This window comes from Nerophis lumbriciformis, linkage group LG02 (genome assembly GCF_033978685.3).
Source record: "Nerophis lumbriciformis linkage group LG02, RoL_Nlum_v2.1, whole genome shotgun sequence".
NCBI classification, from domain to species: Eukaryota; Metazoa; Chordata; class Actinopteri; order Syngnathiformes; family Syngnathidae; genus Nerophis; species Nerophis lumbriciformis.
In genome coordinates, this window is record NC_084549.2 from 54,392,465 (window position 1) to 54,415,000 (window position 22,536).

At 36.9% G+C, this 22,536-nt stretch overlaps 1 protein-coding gene and 1 long non-coding RNA gene across 2 annotated transcripts in view; one reads left to right on the plus strand and one right to left on the minus strand.

The window, feature by feature from the left end:
* The window catches only part of slc18a2 (solute carrier family 18 member 2), a 111,097-nt gene extending 105,945 nt beyond the window's left edge, over window positions 1–5,152 (minus strand). The window contains exons 1-2 of the mRNA XM_061964696.2: window positions 5,007–5,152; window positions 4,780–4,940 (exon numbers count right to left, since the gene is read on the minus strand). Coding sequence (XP_061820680.1) covers window positions 4,780–4,912 — 133 coding nt within the window. The 5' untranslated portion in view covers window positions 4,913–4,940; window positions 5,007–5,152. The remainder of the gene's footprint in view (window positions 1–4,779; window positions 4,941–5,006) is intronic.
* Window positions 5,153–21,098: 15,946 nt separating this feature from the next.
* Window positions 21,099–22,536, plus strand: part of LOC140679562 (uncharacterized) — a 9,044-nt gene continuing 7,606 nt past the window's right edge. Inside the window, exon 1 of the long non-coding RNA XR_012050973.1 lies at window positions 21,099–21,215. This is a non-coding gene — a long non-coding RNA (uncharacterized lncRNA). The remainder of the gene's footprint in view (window positions 21,216–22,536) is intronic.

Below are 22,536 nucleotides of genomic sequence, written 5' to 3' on the forward strand. Positions count from 1 at the left end.
TCAGGTTGTGACGTTGATCTGACCATTGAATTTTGGTCTTTTTCCAACCAATATACTACAACACGTATACAACGTTGAAACAACATGCTTTTTGACGACGTTTAATCAATGTCGGGTTCTGACGTTGATTTGACTATTGAATTTTGGTCATTTTCAAACCAATGTACTACAACACAAATACAACGTTGAAACAACATGCTTTGTGACGACGTTCATTTAGTGTCAGAATGTGACGTTGATCTGACCATTGAAATGTGATCATTTTCCAACCAATATACTACAACACAAATACAACGTTGAAACAACATGCTTTTTGACTATGTTTAATCAATGTTTGGTTCTGATGTTGATTTGACCATTGAATTTTGGTCATTTTCCAACCAATATACTACAACACAAATAAAACGTTGAAACAACATGCTTTTTGACGATGTTTAGTCAATGTTTGGTTCTGATGTTGATTTGACCATTGAATTTTGGTCATTTTCCAACCAATATACTACAACACAAATACAATGTTGAAACAACATGCTATTTGACGACGTTTAATCAATGTCGGGTTCTGACGTTGATTTGACCATTGAATTTTGGTCATTTTCCAACCAATATACTATACAACACAAATACAACGTTGAAACAACATGCTTTTTGACGACATTTAATCAATGTTGGGTTCTGACGTTGATTTAACCATTGAAACTTGGTCATTTTCCAACCAATGTACTACAACACAAATACAACTTGGAAACAACATGCTTTGTGACAACGTTTATTTAGTGTCAGGTTGTGACGTTGATCTGACCATTGAATTTTGGTCTTTTTCCAACCAATATACTACAACACGTATACAACGTTGAAACAACATGCTTTGTGACCACGTTTATTTAGTGTCGGGTTCTGACGTTGATTTGACTATTGAATTTTGGTCATTTTCAAACCAATGTACTACAACACAAATACAACGTTGAAACAACATGCTTTGTGACGACGTTTATTTAGTGTCAGAATGTGACGTTGATCTGACCATTGAAATGTGATCATTTTCCAACCAATATACTACAACACAAATACAACGTTGAAACAACATGCTTTTTGACTATGTTTAATCAATGTTTGGTTCTGATGTTGATTTGACCATTGAATTTTGGTCATTTTCCAACCAATATACTACAACACAAATAAAACGTTGAAACAACATGCTTTTTGACGATGTTTAGTCAATGTTTGGTTCTGATGTTGATTTGACCATTGAATTTTGGTCATTTTCCAACCAATATACTACAACACAAATACAATGTTGAAACAACATGCTTTTTGACGACGTTTAATCAATGTCGGGTTCTGACGTTGATTTGACCATTGAATTTTGGTCATTTTCCAACCAATGTACTACAACACAAATACAACTTGGAAACAACATGCTTTGTGACGACGTTTATTTATTGTCTGATTGTGACGTTGATCTGACCATTGCAATGTGGTCATTTTCCAACCAATATACTACAACACAAATACAACGTTGAAACAACATGCTTTTTGACTATGTTTAATCAATGTTTGGTTCTGATGTTGATTTGACCATTGAATTTTGGTCATTTTCCAACCAATATACTATACAACACAAATACAACGTTGAAACAACATGCTTTTTGACGACATTTAATCAATGTTGGGTTCTGACGTTGATTTAACCATTGAAACTTGGTCATTTTCCAACCAATGTACTACAACACAAATACAACTTGGAAACAACATGCTTTGTGACAACGTTTATTTAGTGTCAGATTGTGACGTTGATCTGACCATTGAAATGTGGTCATTTTCCAACCAATATACTACAACACAAATACAACGTTGAAACAACATGTTTTTTGACGATGTTTAATCAATATTGGATTCTGACGTTGATTTGACCATTGAATTTTGATAATTTTCCAACCAATGTACTACAACACAAATACAACGTTGAAACAACATGCTTTTTGATGACGTTTAATCAATGTCGGGTTCTGACGTTGATTTGACCATTGAATTTTGGTCATTTTCCAACCAATGTACTACAACACAAATACAACTTGGAAACAACATGCTTTGTGACCACGTTTATTTAGTGTCAGGTTGTGACGTTGATCTGACCATTGAAATGTGGTCATTTTCCAACCAATATACTACAACACAAATACAACGTTGAAACACCATGCTTTTTGACGACGTTTAATCAATGTTGGGTTCTGACGTTGATTTAACCAATGAAATTTGGTCATTTTCCAACCAATATACGACAACACAAATACAACGTTGAAACAACATGCTTTTTGGCGACGTTTAATCAATGTCGGGTTCTGACGTTGATTTGACCATTGAATTTTGGTCTTTTTCCAACCAATATACTACAACACAAATACAACGTTGAAACAACATGCTTTTTGATGACGTTTAATCAATATTTGGTTCTGATGTTGATTTGACCATTGAATTTTGGTCTTTTTCCAACCAATATACTACAACACGTATACAACGTTGAAACAACATGCTTTTTGACGACGTTTAATCAATATTTGGTTCTGACGTTGATTTGACCATTGAATTTTGGTCATTTTCAAACCAATGTACTACAACACAAATACAACGTTGAAACAACATGCTTTGTGACGACGTTTATTTAGTGTCAGATTGTGACGTTGATCTGACCATTGAAATGTGGTCATTTTCCAACCAATATACTACAACACAAATACAACGTTGAAACAACATGCTTTTTGACGATGTTTAATCAATGTTTGGTTCTGATGTTGATTTGACCATTGAATTTTGGTCATTTTCCAACCAATATACTACAACACAAATACATCGTTAAAACAACATGCTTTTTGATGACGTTTAATCAATATTTGGTTCTGATGTTGATTTGACCATTGAATGTTGGTCTTTTTCCAACCAATATACTACAACACGTATACAACGTTGAAACAACATGCTTTTTGACGACGTTTAATCAATGTCGGGTTCTGACGTTGATTTGAGCATTGAATTTTGGTCATTTTCAAACCAATGTACTACAACACAAATACAACGTTGATACAACATGCTTTGTGACGACGTTTATTTAGTGTCAGATTGTGACGTTGATCTGACCATTGAAATGTGGTCATTTTCCAACCAATATACTACAACACAAATACAACGTTGAAACACCATGCTTTTTGACAATGTTTAATCAATGTTTGGTTCTGATGTTGATTTGACCATTGAATTTTGGTCATTTTCCAACCAATATACTACAACACGTATACAACGTTGAAACAACATGCTCTTTGACGACGTTTAATCAATATCGGGTTCTTATGTTGATTTGACCTTTGAATTTTGGTCATTTTCCAACCAATGTACTACAACACAAATACAACGTTAAAACAACATGCTTTTTGACGACATCTAATCAATATCGGGTTCTGACGTTGATTTGACCTTTGAATTTTGGTCGTTTTCCAACCAATGTACTACAACACAAATACAACTAGGAAACAACATGCTTTGTGACGACATTTATTTAGTGTCAGATTGTGACGTTGATCTGACCATTGAAATGTGGTAATTTTCCAACCAATATACTACAACACAAATACAACGTTGAAACAACATGCTTTTTGACGATGTTTAATCAATGTTTGGTTCTGATGTTGATTTGACCATTGAATTTTGGTCATTTTCCAACCAATATACTACAACACAAATACAACGTTGAAACAACATGCTTTTTGACGACGTCTAATCAATATTTGGTTCTGACGTTGATGCTTCTGACGTTGATTTGACCATTGAATTTTGGTCATTTTTCAACCAATATACTATACAACAAATATACAACGGTGAAACAACATGCTTTTTGACGATGTTTAATCAATGTTGGATTCTGACGTTGATTTGACCATTGAATTTTGGTCATTTTCCAACCAATGTACTACAATACAAATACAACGTTGAAACAACATGCTTACGACGTTTATTTAGTGTCAGATTGTGACGTTGATCTGACCATTGAAATGTGGTCATTTTCCAACCAATATACTACAACACAAATACAACGTTGAAACAACATGCTTTTTGACGACGTTTAATCAATGTCGGGTTCTGACGTTGATTTGACCATTGAATTTTTGTCATTTTCCAACCAATGTACTACAACACAAACACAACGTGGAAATACCATGCTTTGTGAGGACGTTTATCCAATGTCAGGCTGTGACGTTGATCTGACCATTGAAATATGGTCACTTCATCAACGTTGTCTCAATTTACAAACACGACCATTTTGCAACGTTGTTCCAAAGTTCGTTTTAAAGGACATGTACGTATAATCAACGTCGTATCAACGTCGTGTACCTGCTGGGTTTCTTCGGCACCGATAAAAAAGCACAATGGATCTAATTATCATTCAACAAAGAAAAAGGGCACACTATATTGTGAGAACATGTCATGTAAATGTTCGAGATCATTTATTTTTAATGTAAAAAATAACGCATAGGCTATTATGCATTTGTTCACAATATTAGATTATGTTTTAAAATTGTATATTTAAATAAAATATTGTTCTTTAAGTTGCTGACGATGCAATATGCATTGACTTCATGCTTATGAATTAATTACAAAGTGCCAACAGGTGGTGCACTATGAGGAGCGTCACCTGTTGCGCCTAAAACTACTGCTACAACTCGTACGAGTCCAACTACTGCCGATAAACAACGATACTAGTTATGACGAAGTGATATTTGCACCTACCGACCACGGTGAGCAGCATGTTGTCCAACAAGAGCGCCACAAACACGATGAAGAGGATGAGTTTCCGAGACTGTCTCTCCTCCCTGAGCCAGCTGAGGAGACGAAAGTGCCGCAAGGCGTCCAGTCTCCCCATGGTGCCGGTCCAACAACTACAACTGGTCCTGTGTGGACACGGAATCATTCATAATTCACGCATCAGCTCTCACCACCAGACATGAACGTCTCACCTGCGCTCAGGTCAGCTCAGCGGCAGCAGCAGCAGAAGGAGAAGAAGAAGAAGCAGATGATGATGATGATGATGATGGTGAAGATCGACGTGCTGTCTTTCTACTGCCTGATGACGTCACTGAGCGCGCTCCGCGCACAACCCCCTAATTAACTGCATCTTAACAACAACCACAACGCCTCAAAAGTGTCTTGAGTAACTAACCGACACGTTGTACTATATTACTAACTAGATGAGGCAGGAATTGCGTGTGAATGCTCCAATGCTGAAGTTGAACTGGAAATCCTGGAAAAAATGTTTTGAATTGTTGAAGTAGAGCACACAATTCCTGAACAGGCTGAATATTTTGAAGTTGGAACAGTTTGAATCAGATGAAAAATGTGGGAGTTGTGGAACTTTGAAGAATGTCCCATTGATATAAATGGGAATTTCCCAATATTTGGGAATTTCGGGAAAAGCGAGATTTTTTTTAAAAACGGTAAAAACTTGAACGGTGTGAATGAGTTGAAATGGTTGGTGTTGAAATTTTTCAAATCGATCGAAAAATGTTGAAGTAGTAACATGTTGAATTGAGAAATTGTATTACGGAATTCCTGGAATTTCGGGAAAACCAGGAATGTTTCCATGTTGAATTGAGAAATGGTATTACGGAATTTCTGGAATTTCGGGAAAACCAGGACTTTTTCCATGTTGAATTGAGAAATGGTATTACGGAATTCCTGGAATTTCGGGAAAACCAGGAATTTTTCCATGTAGATTTGAGAAATGGTATTACGGAATTCCTGGAATTTCGGGAAAACCAGGAATTTTTCCATGTTGAATTGAAAAATGGTATTACGGAATTCCTGGAATTTCGGGAAAACCAGGAATTTTACCAGTTTAAAAAACAACTTTGTTTTTTGTCCTGATTAAGAGGAATGTTTTGACGGTGGAACGGTTGAAAGTGGGTTTGAAAAATGTGGGAGGAGTAGTCGCCAGGAAAAAAGGGTGGAAATAGGGCTTTGAAAAACCATGAATTCTGGAAAATCCTGGAATTTTTTTGAACTTGGAAAAAGGGAAGTTTGAATTTCCAGAATGGTGAATTCCTGAAAGAATTGCGTGTGAAAGCTCCAATGCTGAAGTTGAACTGGAAATCCTGGAATTTTTTTTTAGAATTGTTGAAGTAGAGCACACAATTCCTGAACAGGCTGAATATTTTGAAGTTGGAACAGTTTGAATAACATAAAAAATGTGGGAGTTGTGCAACTTTGAAGAATGTCCCATTGATTTAAATGGGAATTTCCCCAAAATTTGGGAATTTCGTGAAAAGCGGGATTTTTTTTAAAAACGGTAAAAATTTGAATGGTGTGAATGAGTTGAAATGGTTGGGGTTGAAATTTTTAAAATCGGTCAAGAAATGTTGAAGTAGTAACATGTTTAATTGAGAAATGGTATTCTGGAATTTTGGGAAAACCAGGACTTTTTCCATGTTGAATTGAGAAATGTTATTACAGAATTCCTGGAATTTCGGGAAAACCAGGAATTTTTCCAGTTGAAAAAGACACTTTGTTTTTTGTCCTGATTAAGAGGAATGTTTTGACGGTGTAACGGTTGAAGTGGGTTTGAAAATGTGGGAGGAGTAGTCACTAAGAAAAAAGGGTGGAAATAGGGCTTTGGAAAACCAGGAATTCTGGAAAATCCCGGAATTTTTTTTTAACTTGGTAAAAGGGAAGTTTGAATTTCCAGAATGGTGAATTCCTGAAGGAATTGCGGGTGAAAGCTCCAATGCTAAAGTTGAACTGGAAATCCTGGAATTTTTTTTATTTTATTGTTGAAGTAGAGCACACAATTACTGAACAGGTTGAATTTTTTAGATGATGATGAAAAATGTGGGAGTTGTGCAACTTTGAAGAATGTCCCATTGATTTAAATTGGAATTTCCCCCAAATTTGGGAATTTCGGGAAAAGCGGGAATTGAAAAAAAAAAAAAGGTAAAAACTTGAACGGTGTGAATGAGTTGAAATGGTTGGTGTTGAAATGTTTAAAATCGGTCGAGAAATGTACTAACATGTTGAATTGAGAAATTGTATTACGGAATTTCTGGAATTTCGGGAAAACCGGGAACTTTTCCATGTTGAATTGAGAAATGTTATTACGGAATTCCTGGAATTTCGGGAAAACCAGGAATTGTCCCATGTTGGATTGAGAAATGGTATTATGGAATTCCTGGAATTTCGGGAAAACCAGGAATTAAGAGGAATGTTTTAACGGTGGAACGGTTGAAGTGGGTTTGAAAAATGTGGGAGGAGTAGTCGCCAGGAAAAAAGGGTGGAAGTAGGGCTTTGGAAAACCAGGAATTCCGGAAAATCCTGGAATTTTTTTGAACTTGGAAAAAGGGAAGTTTGAATTTCCAGAATGGTGAATTCCTGAAGGGAATGCGTGTGAATGCTCCAATGCTGAAGTTGAACTGGAAATCCTGGAATTTTTTTTTAGAATTGTTGAAGTAGAGCACACAATTCCTGAACAAGCTGAATATTTTGAAGTTGGAACAGTTTGAATCAGATGAAAAATGTGGGAGTTGTGGAACTTTGAAGAATGTCCCATTGATTTAAATGGGAATTTCCCCCAAATTTGGGAATTTTGGGAAAAGCGGGAATTAAAAAAAAAAAAAAAAGTAAAAACTTGAACGGTGTGAATGAGTTGAAATGGTTGGTGTTGAAATTTTTCAAATCGACCGAGAAATGTTGAAGTAGTAACATGTTGAATTGAGAAATTGCATTACGGAATTCCTGGAATTTCGGGAAAACCAGGAATTTTTCCAGTTTAAAAAAACAACTTTGCTTTTTGTCCTGATTAAAAGGAATGTTTTGACGGTGGAACGGCTGAAGTGGGTTTGAAAAATGTGGGAGGAGTAGTCGCCAGGGAAAAAGGGTGGAAGTAGGGCTTTGGAAAACCAGGAATTCTGGAAAATCCTTGAATTTTTTTGAACTTGGAAAAGGGAAGTTTGAATTTCCAGAATGGTGAATTCCTGAAAGAATTGCGTGTGAAAGCTCCAATGCTGAAGTTGAACTGAAAATCCTGGAATTTTTTTTTTTTTTAGAATTGTTGAAGGAGAACACAATTCCTGAACAAGCTGAATATTTTGAAGTTGGAACAGTTTGAATCAGATGAAAAATGTGGGAGTTGTGCAACTTTGAAGAATGTCCCATTCATTTAAATGGGAATTTCCCCAAAATTTGGACATTTCAGGAAAAGCGTTTTTTTTTGTTTTTTTTATCGGTAAAACTTGAATGGTGTGAATGAGTTGAAATGGTTGGTGTTGAAATTTTTCAAATCGGTCGAGAAATTTTGAAGTAGTAACATGTTGAATTGAGAAATGGTATTACGGAATTCCTGGAATTTCGGGAAAACCAGGAATTTTTCCAGTTCAAAAAACAACTTCATTTTTTGTCCTGATTAAGAGGAATGTTTTGACGGTGGAACGGTTGAAAGTGGGTTGAAAAATGTGTGTTTTGAACTTGGAAAAAGGGAAGTTTGAATTTCCAGAATGGTGGAATATGTTGAAGGTAGAATGGTTTGAATTGGTTGAAAAATGGGGAAATGGTGGAAGTTTGAAAAATGGCCAATTCATTTGGAATAGGAAAAATGTCCCGGAAAACCCGAAATTCTGGGAAATCTGGGAATTTTTGGAATTTGTCAAGGGAAAGCCCGCGATTCCCAAATCAGTTGAAGAACAGTTTGAAGTTGGAACGGTTTGAATCAGGTGAAAAATGGGGAGGGTGGAGCCCGCCAAAATCTGGAGAAGAATAATAATAAGTTGAAGAATAATAAATAGATTAATTTTGGTGTAGAAAACCAAATATGTGAATGCTTTGGAGCATTCACACAATAATCATAGTCATAACAATGCTGGTTTAACTTGTTTGAAAGTGTTCAAGAAAAATGGTTGTTTTTATTTCATGTAATTTAGTTGGACTTGGAATGCATAATAAATTACTTGGACTAAGGGTGTCCAAAGTGTGGAATTAAATCCATTGATAATAGAATAGAACACACACTAAAAAATGTTGGGTTAAAAAATAACCCAATTTTAACCCCCAATAGTGGGGTTATGAATCAACCAACATTGAGTTATCATAACTCAACTTTTTGGTTAAATAATTCAAAGCAAAAGTTGGGTCGAAAAAATTAACCAAATAAGGGGTTCGTCCTTTTCTGAACCAGCAGTTGGGTTAAAAAATAACCCACTTTTAACCCAACTGCTGGTTCAGAAAAGGACAAACCCCTTATTTGAGTTAATTTTTTCGACCCAACTTTTGCTTTGAATTATTTAACCAAAAAGTTGAGTTATGATAACTCAATGTTGGGTTATTCCTAACCAAACTATTGGGTTGAATTATTTAACCCAAATGTTGAGTTATTCTAACTCAATGTTGGTTGATTCATAACCCAACTATTGGGTTGAATTATTTAACCCAAAAGTTGAGTTATTCTAACTCAATGTTGGTTGATTCATAACCCAACTATTGGGTTGAATTATTTAACCCAAAAGTTGAGTTATGCTAACTCAATGCTAGTTGATTCATAACCCAACTATTGGGTTGAATTATTTAACCCAAAAGTTGAGTTATTCTAACTCAATGTTGGTTGATTCATAACCCAACTATTGGGTTGAATTATTTAACCCAAAAGTTGAGTTATTCTAACTCAATGTTGGTTGATTCATAACCCAACTATTGGGTTTAATTATTTAACCCAAAAGTTGAGTTATGCTAACTCAATGGTGGTTGATTCATAACCCAACTATTGGGTTGAATTATTTAACCTAAAAGTTGAGTTATTCTAACTCAATGTTGGTTGATTCATAACCCCACTATGGGGTTGAATTGATCTAACACAAAAGCTGAGTTATGCTCACTACAATAGTTGGGTTATTCCAAACCCAACTATTGGGTTGCACAATTTAGCGCTCCTTGACGCAATAGTTGGTTAAAAATTATACATTTGACTGCTGGTTTGTCCTACTCCTTCTCAACTACTGATCAAAATTATTTCTATTTTATTAAAATATACTCAAAAGTACAATAATTGCCATGTATGGTCATAGTAGTTCTATACAGCATGCTCAAATATGTTCATGTACATAAGATGTGTGATTGTCAATAATGTTAATGAGATTAATCCTTAATAAAATTCCCTTCAAGAAAAAAGTACCTTTTTAATAAAAAAAAATAAAAAAAGCCTTTTACCCCATAATGCGTTACTCATTGAAAGACAACCCAAAAATGGTTCATAGTTTTGAAAATCCAGGAATTTAGTTAAAACAATACCCTTACAACCCAAAAAAATTGATTGTTCTTCCTAAAAATAACTCCCAAATTTAACCCAACCCTCGCAATTCATAAATTGGGTTATGAAAGTAACTCAGCATTTTTTAGTGTGAAGATGAGGGATTAGATGAGGGTCCGTGGTGGGCCACGTTTTGCGTGAATTCCCAGCAGGCACAAGACATTGATACAATATTTTGATTATACGTACATGTTCTTTAAAACTGACTTTGGAAAAAACATTGCAAAATAGTTGTATTTGTAAATTGAGACAGCGTTGATGTCTAACGTTGGATTCACGTTGTTGGTTCGGAAATGACCAAATTTCAATGGTCAAATCAACGTCACAACCTGACAATGAATAAACGTCGTCAAAAAGCGTGTTGTTTCAACGTCGTGTATGCTTTGTAAAACCGGGTTCCCCAACCTTTTTTCCCACCAGGGACCGGTTTAATGTGTGCATTATTTTCACGGACCGGCTTTATTTGTTTGGCAGATAAAAACTTTAATTTACAAAAATTAGCCTTTGGCTACAATCTGGCACATTAACATTTTATATGTCCATTAATGTGCATTGTCCCATGGACTATAACAAAGGAGTTGTAATTAGAGATGTCAGATAATATCGGACTGCCGATATTATCGGCCGATAAATGCTTTAAAATGTAATATCGGAAATTATCGGTATCGGTTTCAAAAAGTAAAATGTATGACTTTTTAAAACGCCGCTGTGTACACGGACGTAGGAAGATGTACAGAGCGCCAATAAACCTTAAAGGCACTGCCTTTGCGTGCCGGCCCAGTCACATAATATCTACGGCTTTTCACACACGCAAGTGAATGCCATGCATACTTGATCAACAGCCATACAGATCACACTGAGGGTGGTCGTATAAACAACTTCAACACTGTTACAAATATGCGCCACACTGTGAACCCACACCAAACAAGAATGACAAACACATTTCGGGAGAACATCCGCACCGTAACACAACATAAACACAACAGAACAAATACCCAGAACCCCTTGCAGCACTAACTCTTCCAGGACGCTACAATATACACCCCCTGTTACCCCCTACCCCCACCGCAACCCCGCCCACCTCAACCTCCTCATGCTCTCTCAGGGAGAGCATGTCCCAAATTCCAAGCTGCTGTTTTGAGGCATGTTAAAAAAAAATAATGCACTTTGTGACTTCAATAATAAATATGGCAGTGTCATGTTGGCATTTTTTTCCATAACTTGAGTTGATTTATTTTGGAAAACCTTGTTACATTGTTTAATGCATCCAGCGGGGCATCACCACAAAATTAGGCATTATAATGTGTTAATTCCACGACTGTATATATCGTATCGGTTGATATCGGAATCGGTAATTAAGAGTTGGACAATAACGGAATATCGGATATCGGCAAAAAAGCCATTATCGGACATTTCTAGTTGTAATATCCATCTATTAACAAGCTTATTGGTGTGTTTAGTGGGACAGGCGAAAGTTAAGTCAGAAAAAAATGCGGTAGTTTATAAATACAATTATTCTTTCTGTGCGGCCCGGTAGCAAATGCGTCACAGACCGCAATCGGTCCTCGGACCGCTGGTTGGGGACCACTGTTCTAGAATATTGGTTTGTGAAATGACCAAAAGTCAATGGTCAAATCAACGTCAGAACCCAACATTGATTAAACGTCGTCAAAAAGCATGTTGTTTCAACGTTATGTGTGAGTTGCTCAACGTCAGGACCTAATTCAACAAGTTCTCAATGTTGTTTTAATGTTTTGTGCCTGCTGGGTAAGAGCTTGATAGGACATTTTATCACTACTGTATTCCAAGCCTCTTCCTGCTCCTTCACTGATAAAGATATAATGGAACGTTCCCCGTGCATCCTCACTGTCCCCTGTGGCGTACAGCATTAATGCTGGTCTTATAACATAATTGGTGTTGTAGTTCATCCATCCATCCATTTTCTACCGCTTGTCCCTCTCGGGGTCGCGGGGGAGTTGGAGCCTATCCCAGCTGCACTCAAAAGGTTTGCAATTCTATCTTTGAATTATGTCGAATTAGTTATTTACAATTTATTTCCCACAATTTAGTACAAAAAGTGCATCAAAATAATTAAAGTTTTAGTCAAAAGAGTATAAAAATCATTCCACATTAATCACATAAAAAAAATAGATTAAAAATGTGTTTTAATGGCGGCACTCCAAATAAAATTCTCCTGTGCCCTGACAGTAATAGTGAAAAGGATGCAGAATAAAAACAAAGTATAGGTATCAAAAAAGTTTATTCATAAAAAAGAATCAGAACATCTTTGAAACTACAGTTTAAAATATTCAAGGAAATAACTGCACATTGTCCAGTTTAAATAAAAACTATATCATATTATATAATAGTGATATTCAACCATCCATCTTCTACTGCTTGTCCCTTTGGGGGTCAATATATATATATATTTCAAATAAAGTTTTTATGAGGGGTATTACGTTTTTCACTCCAAATACGATATCAATATTGGAGCGTTGTGCATTGGCTCATACTGACATTAATCCTGACACAATATCAGCACAATTCATCGTCTGTACTTTTATTATTATCCATCTTCCATCTACTTCCGCTTATCCGAGGTCAGGTCGCGGGGGCAGCAGCCTAAGCAGAGAAGCCCAGACTTCCCTCTCCCCAGCCACTTCGTCCAGCTCTTCCCAGTGGAAGCCCCAACATGTCCTGGGTCTTCTCCGTGGCCTCCTACCGGTCGGACGTGCCCCCCTAGGGAGGCGTTCGGGTGGCATCCTGACCAGATGCTCGAACCACCTCATCTGGCTCCTCTCGATGTGGAGGAGCAGCGGCTTTACTTTGAGCTCCCCTCGGATGACAGAGCTTCTCACCCTATCTCTAAGGGAGAGCCCCGCCACCCGACTGAGGAGACTCATTTCGGCCGCTTGTACCCGTGATCTTGTCCTGTCGGTCATAAACCAAAGCTCATGACCATAGGTGAGGATTGGAACGTAGATCCACTGGTAAATTAAGAGCTTTGCCTTCCGGTTCAGCTCCTTCTTCACCACAACGGATCGATGCAGCGATCCACTTGTCGATCTCACGATCTACTCTTCTCTCACTCGTGAACAAGACTCCGAGGTACTTGAACTCCTCCACTTGGGGCAAGATCTCCTCCCCAACCCGGAGATGGCCCTCCACCCTTTTCCGGGCGAGAACCATGGACTCGTACTTGGAGGTGCTGATTCTCATCCCAGTCGCTTCACACTCGGCTACGAACCGATCCAGTGAGAGCTGAAGATCCTGGCCAGATGAAGCCATCAGGACCACATCATCTGCATAAAGCAGAGACCTAATCCAGAACCCCTCAACACCCTGACTGCGCGTAGAAATGATGTCCGTAAAAGTTATGAACAGAATCGGTGACAAAGGGCAGCCTTGGCGGAGTCCAACCCTCACTTGTATTATTTTATTATGTGAAATGTTAGAAAAGGTTTTATCAGCAAATAATGGTACTTAAAACTAACTTTAGAACAGAATAGACTTTTGAAGCGGAGTATTAATTTTCAGTGTTTAATATTGGCGACACCTAAAGGTCGCAATAATTCATTACGCGCATAATGCAGAAAGTTGAATGATGCCGACACGTTTGTTACAGGATACTTTCTAACAGGTTTCTGCCTTGGAGACGTTGTGTCTGTAAATATGCAACCATAATTATTTGATACTTGTTTATATTGACAAATGTGCTGTTTTAAAATGCAATATTGTTCAATAAAGGACACGTATTATGTATGTCTAGCTTGTGTGCTATTGTGTGCGACAATCCTTAGCTGTTGTGTAGCTGCTAGCTCCTAGTAGCCTACAGCCTGTTTACCTTTTGTAAATTACTTGAATACAACAGAATAATATATATATATATATATATATATATATACACATATATTTTTTTGATTGATTGATTTATTTATTAAAGAAACTATCGCTGGTAGTAGTTCTAAAATAAGATGTGGATCACAATAACTAAAATTACATTCTATTGGAATTATTCTGAAATATTATGATTTTGTTTTTGTTGTGTTTCCATTGTAAACGTTCCATAAGCTGGTGTCATATCCCCTTGTTTTGACAGTGACGTCACTGGTTTACATTTTTTCTCACTTTAAACCAGGGGTCCCCAAATTTTTTTGACTCGGGGGCCTTATTGGGTTAAAAAAATTGGGCCGGGGGCCAGGCTGTATATATATATATATATATATATATATATATATATATATATATATATATATATACCATATTTTTCGGAGTATAAGTCGCACCTGCCGAAAATGCATAATAAAAAAAGAAAAAAACATATATAAGTCGCACTGGAGCCCGGCCAAACTATGAAAAAAATCTGCGACTTATAGTCCGAAAAATACGGTATATATATATATATATATATATATATATATATATATATATATTTATATATATATATATATATATATATATATATATATATATATATATATATATATATTTATATATATATATATATATATATATATATATATATATATATATATATATATATATATATATATATATATATATATATATATATATATATATATATACATTGTCTTTATAATCCGTTTTTTCATTTAACATCAATTAACATTGATGTTCATCAACATTTAACATTGTCACATTATCGATGGGAAAATTCATTTTTAGACAATTGTATTTGCCTGAGTAACAAGCGGTAGAAAATGGATTAGAAAGGAAAGATTTAAAAAAAATAAAAAAATAAAAAAAAAGTTTTCTTTACTTGGGACTTCCTGTGGGTCGGATTTTGGATGCTTTGACAAATAATAAGTAAGAATACAATGTGTGTATGTATATACAATTATAAGTAAAACTAGAGTAAAAATTAAGACATCATAAAAATGTCAATAAAAAATTGTATTGACGGGTTAATAATGCCTGTGTGAATGTTCAGCACACTCCCCAGCTCTATAGACACTGAACTGATACTGTGTTGTTGTTACAAAAGGGCACCACCTGCTGGATTAAAAAAGTAACTGTATTTGACCTACAGATAAAATGATTTGTATGCAAGTATATATATATATATATATATATATATGTATATATATATATATATATATATATATATATACACACAGTATATCTATACACATAGCACGGTGATACAGGGGTTAGTGCATGTGCCTCACAATACAAAGGTCCAAAGGTCCTGAGTAGTCCTGAGTTCAATCCCGGGCTCGGGATCTTTCTGTGTGGAGTTTGCATGTTCTCCCCGTGACTGCGTGGGTTCCCTCCGGGTGTGAATGTGAGTGTGAATGTTGTCTATCTATCTGTATTGGCCCTGCGATGAGGTGGCGACTTGTCCAGGGTGTACCCCGCCTTCCGCCCGAATGCAGCTGAGATAGGCTCCAGCACCCCCCGTGACCCCAAAAGGGACAAGCGGCAGAAAATGGATGGATGGATGGATATATACATATATTTTTTTCCCTAACTGTGCAGAAAATAAGAGACTGAATCACCAACACGCAATTCTTTGTTTGGACACTCAATTCTACAAAATGTTTATTTATAATGTATGAATATAAATTCAACATTATTCATCATAAATGCATACATTTATGATTATGATGACAATAAAGTTCCTTGAATCCTGAATGTATACATTTATATGTATTTCACATTATTTTCTGCATGTAAAATACAATTATTCTCTATCAAATATGTTTTTTGTTTGGAACAGAACCCAGCATTGATTAAACGTTGTCAACTCATCCATGCGGACTGGACACTGGACAAGAGTTAGTGAGAGGTTGCTTTGTTGGGTCTGCTCCTGTCTGTGGCCATGCTACCCCCAACCCCATCAGACAGTGTATATGTTTTTGTTTGTTTGTTTTTTTGTTGTTGTCTTACTTTTGTAGCTGTATGTAGAAATGGCTACAGCTCTGCTCTTTTAATGTCTTTTGTGTTCTTTGAGATTTGATGTTTTCCTCTTACACACATGCTTATGTGTGCTATGGCTATGGGATTTTTTCCCCCCTTGGCCTCAGTCTGGACCCCCCTCCCCGGGGACCCAGGCTTAGACTGATTTTTTTTTTCACCCCCCAGCGTTGACCTGTTTCTCATCTTTTTTGTAAGCAGCGCCGGAAGTTGGCAGACCCGTCAGCAATCCTGTTCTGTTTGTCTGCTCTTGAATGGGATTGTGCTGAAAATTTTAATTTCCCCTCGGGGATTAATAAAGTATTTCTGATTCTGATGATTCTGAAAAAGCATGTTGTTACAACGCTATCAATGTCAGGACCTAATTCAACAAGTTCTCAACGTTGCTTCAATGTCTCGTGCCTGCTACACATGGGAAACGTGGTGTATCTCACTCCCAGTAACCGTAGGTTAATACACTTTATCTGACACAACTTCAAAACTGCACCTTTCTGCATGCGACACCAACAATCCAAACTAAATTAATAAATACTGCAAAAGCAGCATTAGATCAGTAGTCAAGTGTGGTGATAATAAAATGAGAAAATAAGTAAGCCATGCAGACTTGCCACAGCAAAACCTATGAAAAATATAATAAAATAAAAAAAACAGAGGTAAAATCATAGACATAGCGCAGTGATTACAAACAATACATTGTTGACACACGTCACACAAAAGTCATCACTTCTCCATAATTGTTGGTCCAAAGCTAATGAGGATTTTTGGAAAAGGGTAATATGTTTTTTTTTTTGCCGTTCTGTGTATTTTTTTTAACGTTTATTGCGCCGTCGGGAGCGTGTTGGAAGCTTGCTGGTCACTAAACACTGCAAGAATGTATACAGCGGAGATGCGGAGTTAGGGCTGGGCGATATGGCCTTTTTTTAATATCTCGATATTTTTAGGCCATGTCACGATACACGATATATATCTCGATATTTTGCCTTAGCCTTGACTGAACACTTGATGCATATAATCACAGCAGTATGATGATTCTATGTGTCTACATTAAAACATTATTCTTCATACTGCATTAATATATGCTCATTTTAAACTTTCATGCAGAGAGGGAAAACACAACTAAGTCAATTTACCAAAACTGTAATAATTAAACAGTTATTAAGCAGTGGCACAAACATTCATGTCATTTCAAAACAGAAAGTGCAAGATTGTCAGAGACATTTTAAAACAAGCTATTAGTGCACTTTTTTGTGCATGACGTCACTAAGATGACATATCAAAACAACACTAAATTAAAGTGCACTTTTTGTACAGAACGCCACTACAATATTTTAAAACAAATAAAGTGCACTTTTGTGCATGATGTCACACAAGATATTTCAATAACTGTCAAATAAAAATTAGCTGCATAAAAGAGAATCAAATAGTGTATGTCCTTCGCTAAGTGGTAGGTTATTGCGGACGTTATCTCCTTCCGTTCTTGACTATTTTTTTCATAAAGTGTTGATGTGGAAATGTTTGCCTCTGCATTTTGTTGGTGTGGCACCGAACGGAGATGTTGACATGCGGAGAAGCACTCTTTATTCTCTAGCAGGTGACTTTCCAAATGATGCTACATATTATCAGTGCTGCTACTTTTTGTAGCAACGCTTTTGCCCCACAAATTACAGTTGTCTGTTCGTCATATTCCCACTTGAAGCCAAACCACCACCAAACGATGGACCCCCTGCCGTTTTTCTTGGGAATTAATTCTTCCTTCATTTGTTACCAGATTCGCATCTTCTTTCTCTTGTATTACCGCTCGCACCACAGCTAACGTTACCCATGCTGCTACCTCTCTGCTCCGCGAGGGCGTATACGTATGTGGCGTATGTAAGAAGGTGCGCTTGGTTTATGTCTTGTGAGAAGGAGAGATAACAAAGAGTGGGAAGAGCCTGTAGTGTAATGCCCGCAGCTAAAAGCAACTGCGTGAGAAGGTATACTTGAATATCACGATATAGTCATTTTCTATATCGCACAGAGACAAACCCGCGATGTATTGAGTATATCGATATATCGATATATCGCCCAGCCCTACGTGGAGTGCATCAAACATGGCCACAAAATTGCACCAAAATTATACTTTGATAAAATAAAATAATGATTTATTGTAAGTTTATGTGCTGGAGTATGTTTAACACTATATTTAGACTTGTTATTTTGGTTTATTTAGATTTAGTCAGGTAAACAACGTCGCACTAGTCCGGGGGTCAGCAACCCGCAGCTCTAGAGCTCTAGCTCCCTGGACCTCTTTCAGAGATGTGTGAAAATGGAAAAAGATGAAGAAAAAAAAGATTTTCTGTAGGAGAACAAATATGATACAAACCCTCCTAATTGTTAGAAATCCCATTGTTTATGTTATACATGCTTCACTGATCAGAGTATTTGGCAAGCTCCGTTTTGTCCTACTAATGTCAGCGATCCTTGAACTTGTTTGCATGGACAACTTTCTCCGTTGCCGCCACAGAAATATGTGTTTTATGCCACTCCTTCTTTGTCTCATTTTGTCCACCAAACGTTTTATGCTGTGCATGAATGCACAAAAGTGAGCTTTGTTGATTATTTGATTTGCTGGAGTGCTAATCAGGCATATTTGGTCAATCCATGACTGCAAGCTAATCGATGCTAAAATGCTATTTATGCTAACTGCATGCTCATACTGCATCTTTATGCCTCGTTTGTAGGTATAATTGAGCTCATTTAATTTCCTTCACTTATGTCCTCTGTATATTTAATTTATATTTGCATGTCTCATGACACATTATCTGTATGTAACATTCTCATAGTTGTTTGTGTGCCATGTTGTTCCAGACCACAGCAAACGTTACCCAGCTTGCAAAGATCATAATAAATCCATTAGAAGAAGACAGCCTGCAGTTTCCTTAAACCTGGACACACACGTCTATACCTTTGGCCATTCTAAGACAGTAATTTCCAGGAGTTATCTCACCCTCTGAGAAGCCTCCATTTTACTAATGTTTTCCAATGTTGCAAAAATGTGTAGAATAAAAAATAATATACAACATTTCTGTCAATGGAGATTTGCGTCAGCCTTTGATAGTAGGCTAATATAGCTAATATAGACACTTACATCACGTGTTGCCTTCATTATAACACTCATATAAGGCTTTTAATTTTTTGCGGCTGCAGACCGATTTTAATTTTTTTGTATTTTTGGTCCAATATAGCTCTTTCAATATTTTGGCTTGCCGACCCCTGCACTTGTCCTTGGGAGAAAGCATGGCGCCGGTTGTTTAGTTGTCCATACTCTCTTTAAACATGGCTCTGCCATTGTTAGCCCGCGAGCGCCCCCTAGATGGTCTCCAAAAAACAGCTGTAATCCGTCTGGGCTGCAGCGGTACTCAGTTGTAATACACTTTTCCACCACTTGGGCAGTATTGACAGTATCAAACAACAACACTGGAGCTTAAGTCATAGAGAAGTTTCTTAAACGCAAAAATTATGACTAAAGCGATGTAGCTGTAATTTCATTAGAATTTAAATGTTATTGACAGTTTAGTTGGGAAACATTTGTTATTAATTTTGTGTATATATTTTAGCACAACATAGTATCTTGTGTATGTATATATGTAGTATGTATGCCAAACACATTTTCATGAGTTATTTAAGAGCCCCAACATATGCCATATATTTGGTTAGTACTTATTTTTCGAATCAGCCTGGTCAATAAATAATAAATAATAAAAAAATGAATGGGTTACACTTGTATAGCGCTTTTCTACCTTCAAGCGCTTTGACACTATTTCCACATTCACCCATTCACACACACATTCACACACTGATAGCGGGAGCTGCCATACACATGGTTTCATATCATTTGATAAGGTTTATCCTGTTAAACTCTAACTAGGTTAGATATTATTATTGAATATGATTTAAATCAATCAGTGGGCTCCGCGGTCCCTCTGTCGTGGAAAAGTTGGGCCCCGAGGTCAAAAAGGTTAAGGGCCCCTGTTCTATGTGAAACATCCAGCAATCATTTGACTTCATAATTAATTATCGATGTTGTGATTTAATTCTGCTGTAGTGAGAACACAACATAGTCAATGAATATTAAAGTGAAAGCGTTGAGACTGTAAAGTCATGTATATTTAGTCATGTTATAACCCTTGACTGCAGCACCATCGTGTGGTACTCGGATGTCACTACAGGTCTTTGTCAACATCATGTTTTTATTAGTACACCCAATACGAAACAAATAGATCAACAAACAATAAATAATAATGACAAATAAAGACACACTAAAAAACTATTCATCCAGAGCATCCAGAGACTAGTATAACCTAACTACTTTCTGCAGAATCTCCTCTCTGGTCAACAAAAGCACCATGAAGATTCTAGCGGGAACTCTCATTCAACCCTTTTTCGATTACGCATGCACCTCCTGGTACACCCTAGCACCTCCAAAACCCTCAAATCTAGACTCCAAACATCCCAGAACAAGCTCGTCGGATTACTTCCAGGCAGGGGCGCCGAAAAGGGGGGGGTTAAGGAGACGGATTCTAGGGGCCCATGATGGAGGGGGGCCCAGAGAGGCCCCTAATGATGATGAAATTATAATACAGAAAAAATAATGACACTAAGTTATTAACTAACATATAATCACACATGTTTTATTTTCCATGTCCTGGTAACAATACCTTTATTTGTTTTGGAAGCATCAACCCCTGCAGGACCCTCCCTCCCCCCCTCTATTTACGTAAAATGGTTCAGTCCGACTGGATCAGCTGCAGGTAGAGCACCCGCGATTTGTCACAGACAGCGCCACAGTGGGCAAAGCGAAGGAGACAGCAGTATGCCTCAAAAATCAGGCAGCCAAAAAAGAAAGGAAAAGAAGAGAAGGAGTTGAAGGGTCGACAATATGTCACCCAATATTTCCAAAAAAAAGGTGGGTTTGTTAGTTGTGGTGGAAAGTTATGCATATTAACTTTGTCCCTGCCTGTGGTAATAAGCTAGCTCACTTTTTTGACTTGGACACTAGGTTCCAGGGCATTGCACATATTGTCAACAAGTTTTCTGCTGTTCTGAAAGTTGGGCAGATTAGTGAGGGCAAAATCTCTTCTGTGTGCCAACCACTGATCACAAAGTATTCTAGTGATCTTACTCCTGATTTTGAAAATCAAGTAAGACACCTAAACAGTGTATATGCAGCCAACTTCACCCCTAACCTGTCCCCTCTTGAACTCCTGAATGCAATTTGTAAGCTGCAGCTGCAAAGCATCTTTGGAGAAGTGTGCATCGCTTTGCGCATATTTTGCACCCTGCCAGTTACTGTTGCTGGTGGTGAGAGAGCGTTCAGTAAATTAAAAATGATAAAAAACAATTTGAGGTCCACAATGTCTCAGGAAAGACTTTGCAGTCTTGCCATGCTGTCAATTGAGAGTCAGTTGGCTAGAAAGCTGGACTTCAAAGACCTGATAAGTGATTTTGCACGTGAGAAGGCTCGGCGTTGGGCTTTTGGTGAGAAAAGTTGAGCAAGGACCAGTGATTGAAAGGTTGCAAAAGGAAGCTTGACTCAGTCTGCAACGTTATATTATATATATATTTACCATTCTTTCATATATTAAGTTCTACTTAAATTATGAGAAATCATATATGGCCATTTTGTATTCTGATGGCATTTTTGTTTTTGCTGAGATTTTTTTCTCTCCACTGATTATAATTGCTATTTTTTCATGGAAGAGTTTATTTCCAATTTAAGAATCAGTGGTGCAGCAAATAAATGACTCAAAATGAATTCCATTGTATTCAGAGTGCTCAGTTCTTCCCCTACTGTACATGTCAACTGTGATGCAGTTCTTCTTTCAAAAATATGGTAATGATAGTCAAAAATACCATTAAAATGCAAAATTGTATGTAAAATAGCATCAAAAAATGTTGCCGCTGTGTTGGGGGCCCTGTAAAGATTATTTTCATGGGGCCCAAAATCCCTAGCGGCGCCCCTGCTTCTAGACCTCCACCCCAGATCACACCTCACTCCTACCCACTTCTCCAAAGTGGGTAGGAGTGTTTTTGTCTGTTTTGTACTTACTTTGATTATTATTTCTCAACTGTTTGAAATTTATAAATAAAGGTTTATTAAAAAAAAATTTTTTTAAAAAGAGTGGCGAGTACTTGCTAGCACTCGAGAGGAAAACAGGCGATTTCGAAGCTCTTAGTAATCTTGCAACCCATCAATGTTTCACACCAAAAACCCAACCATGCCGAAT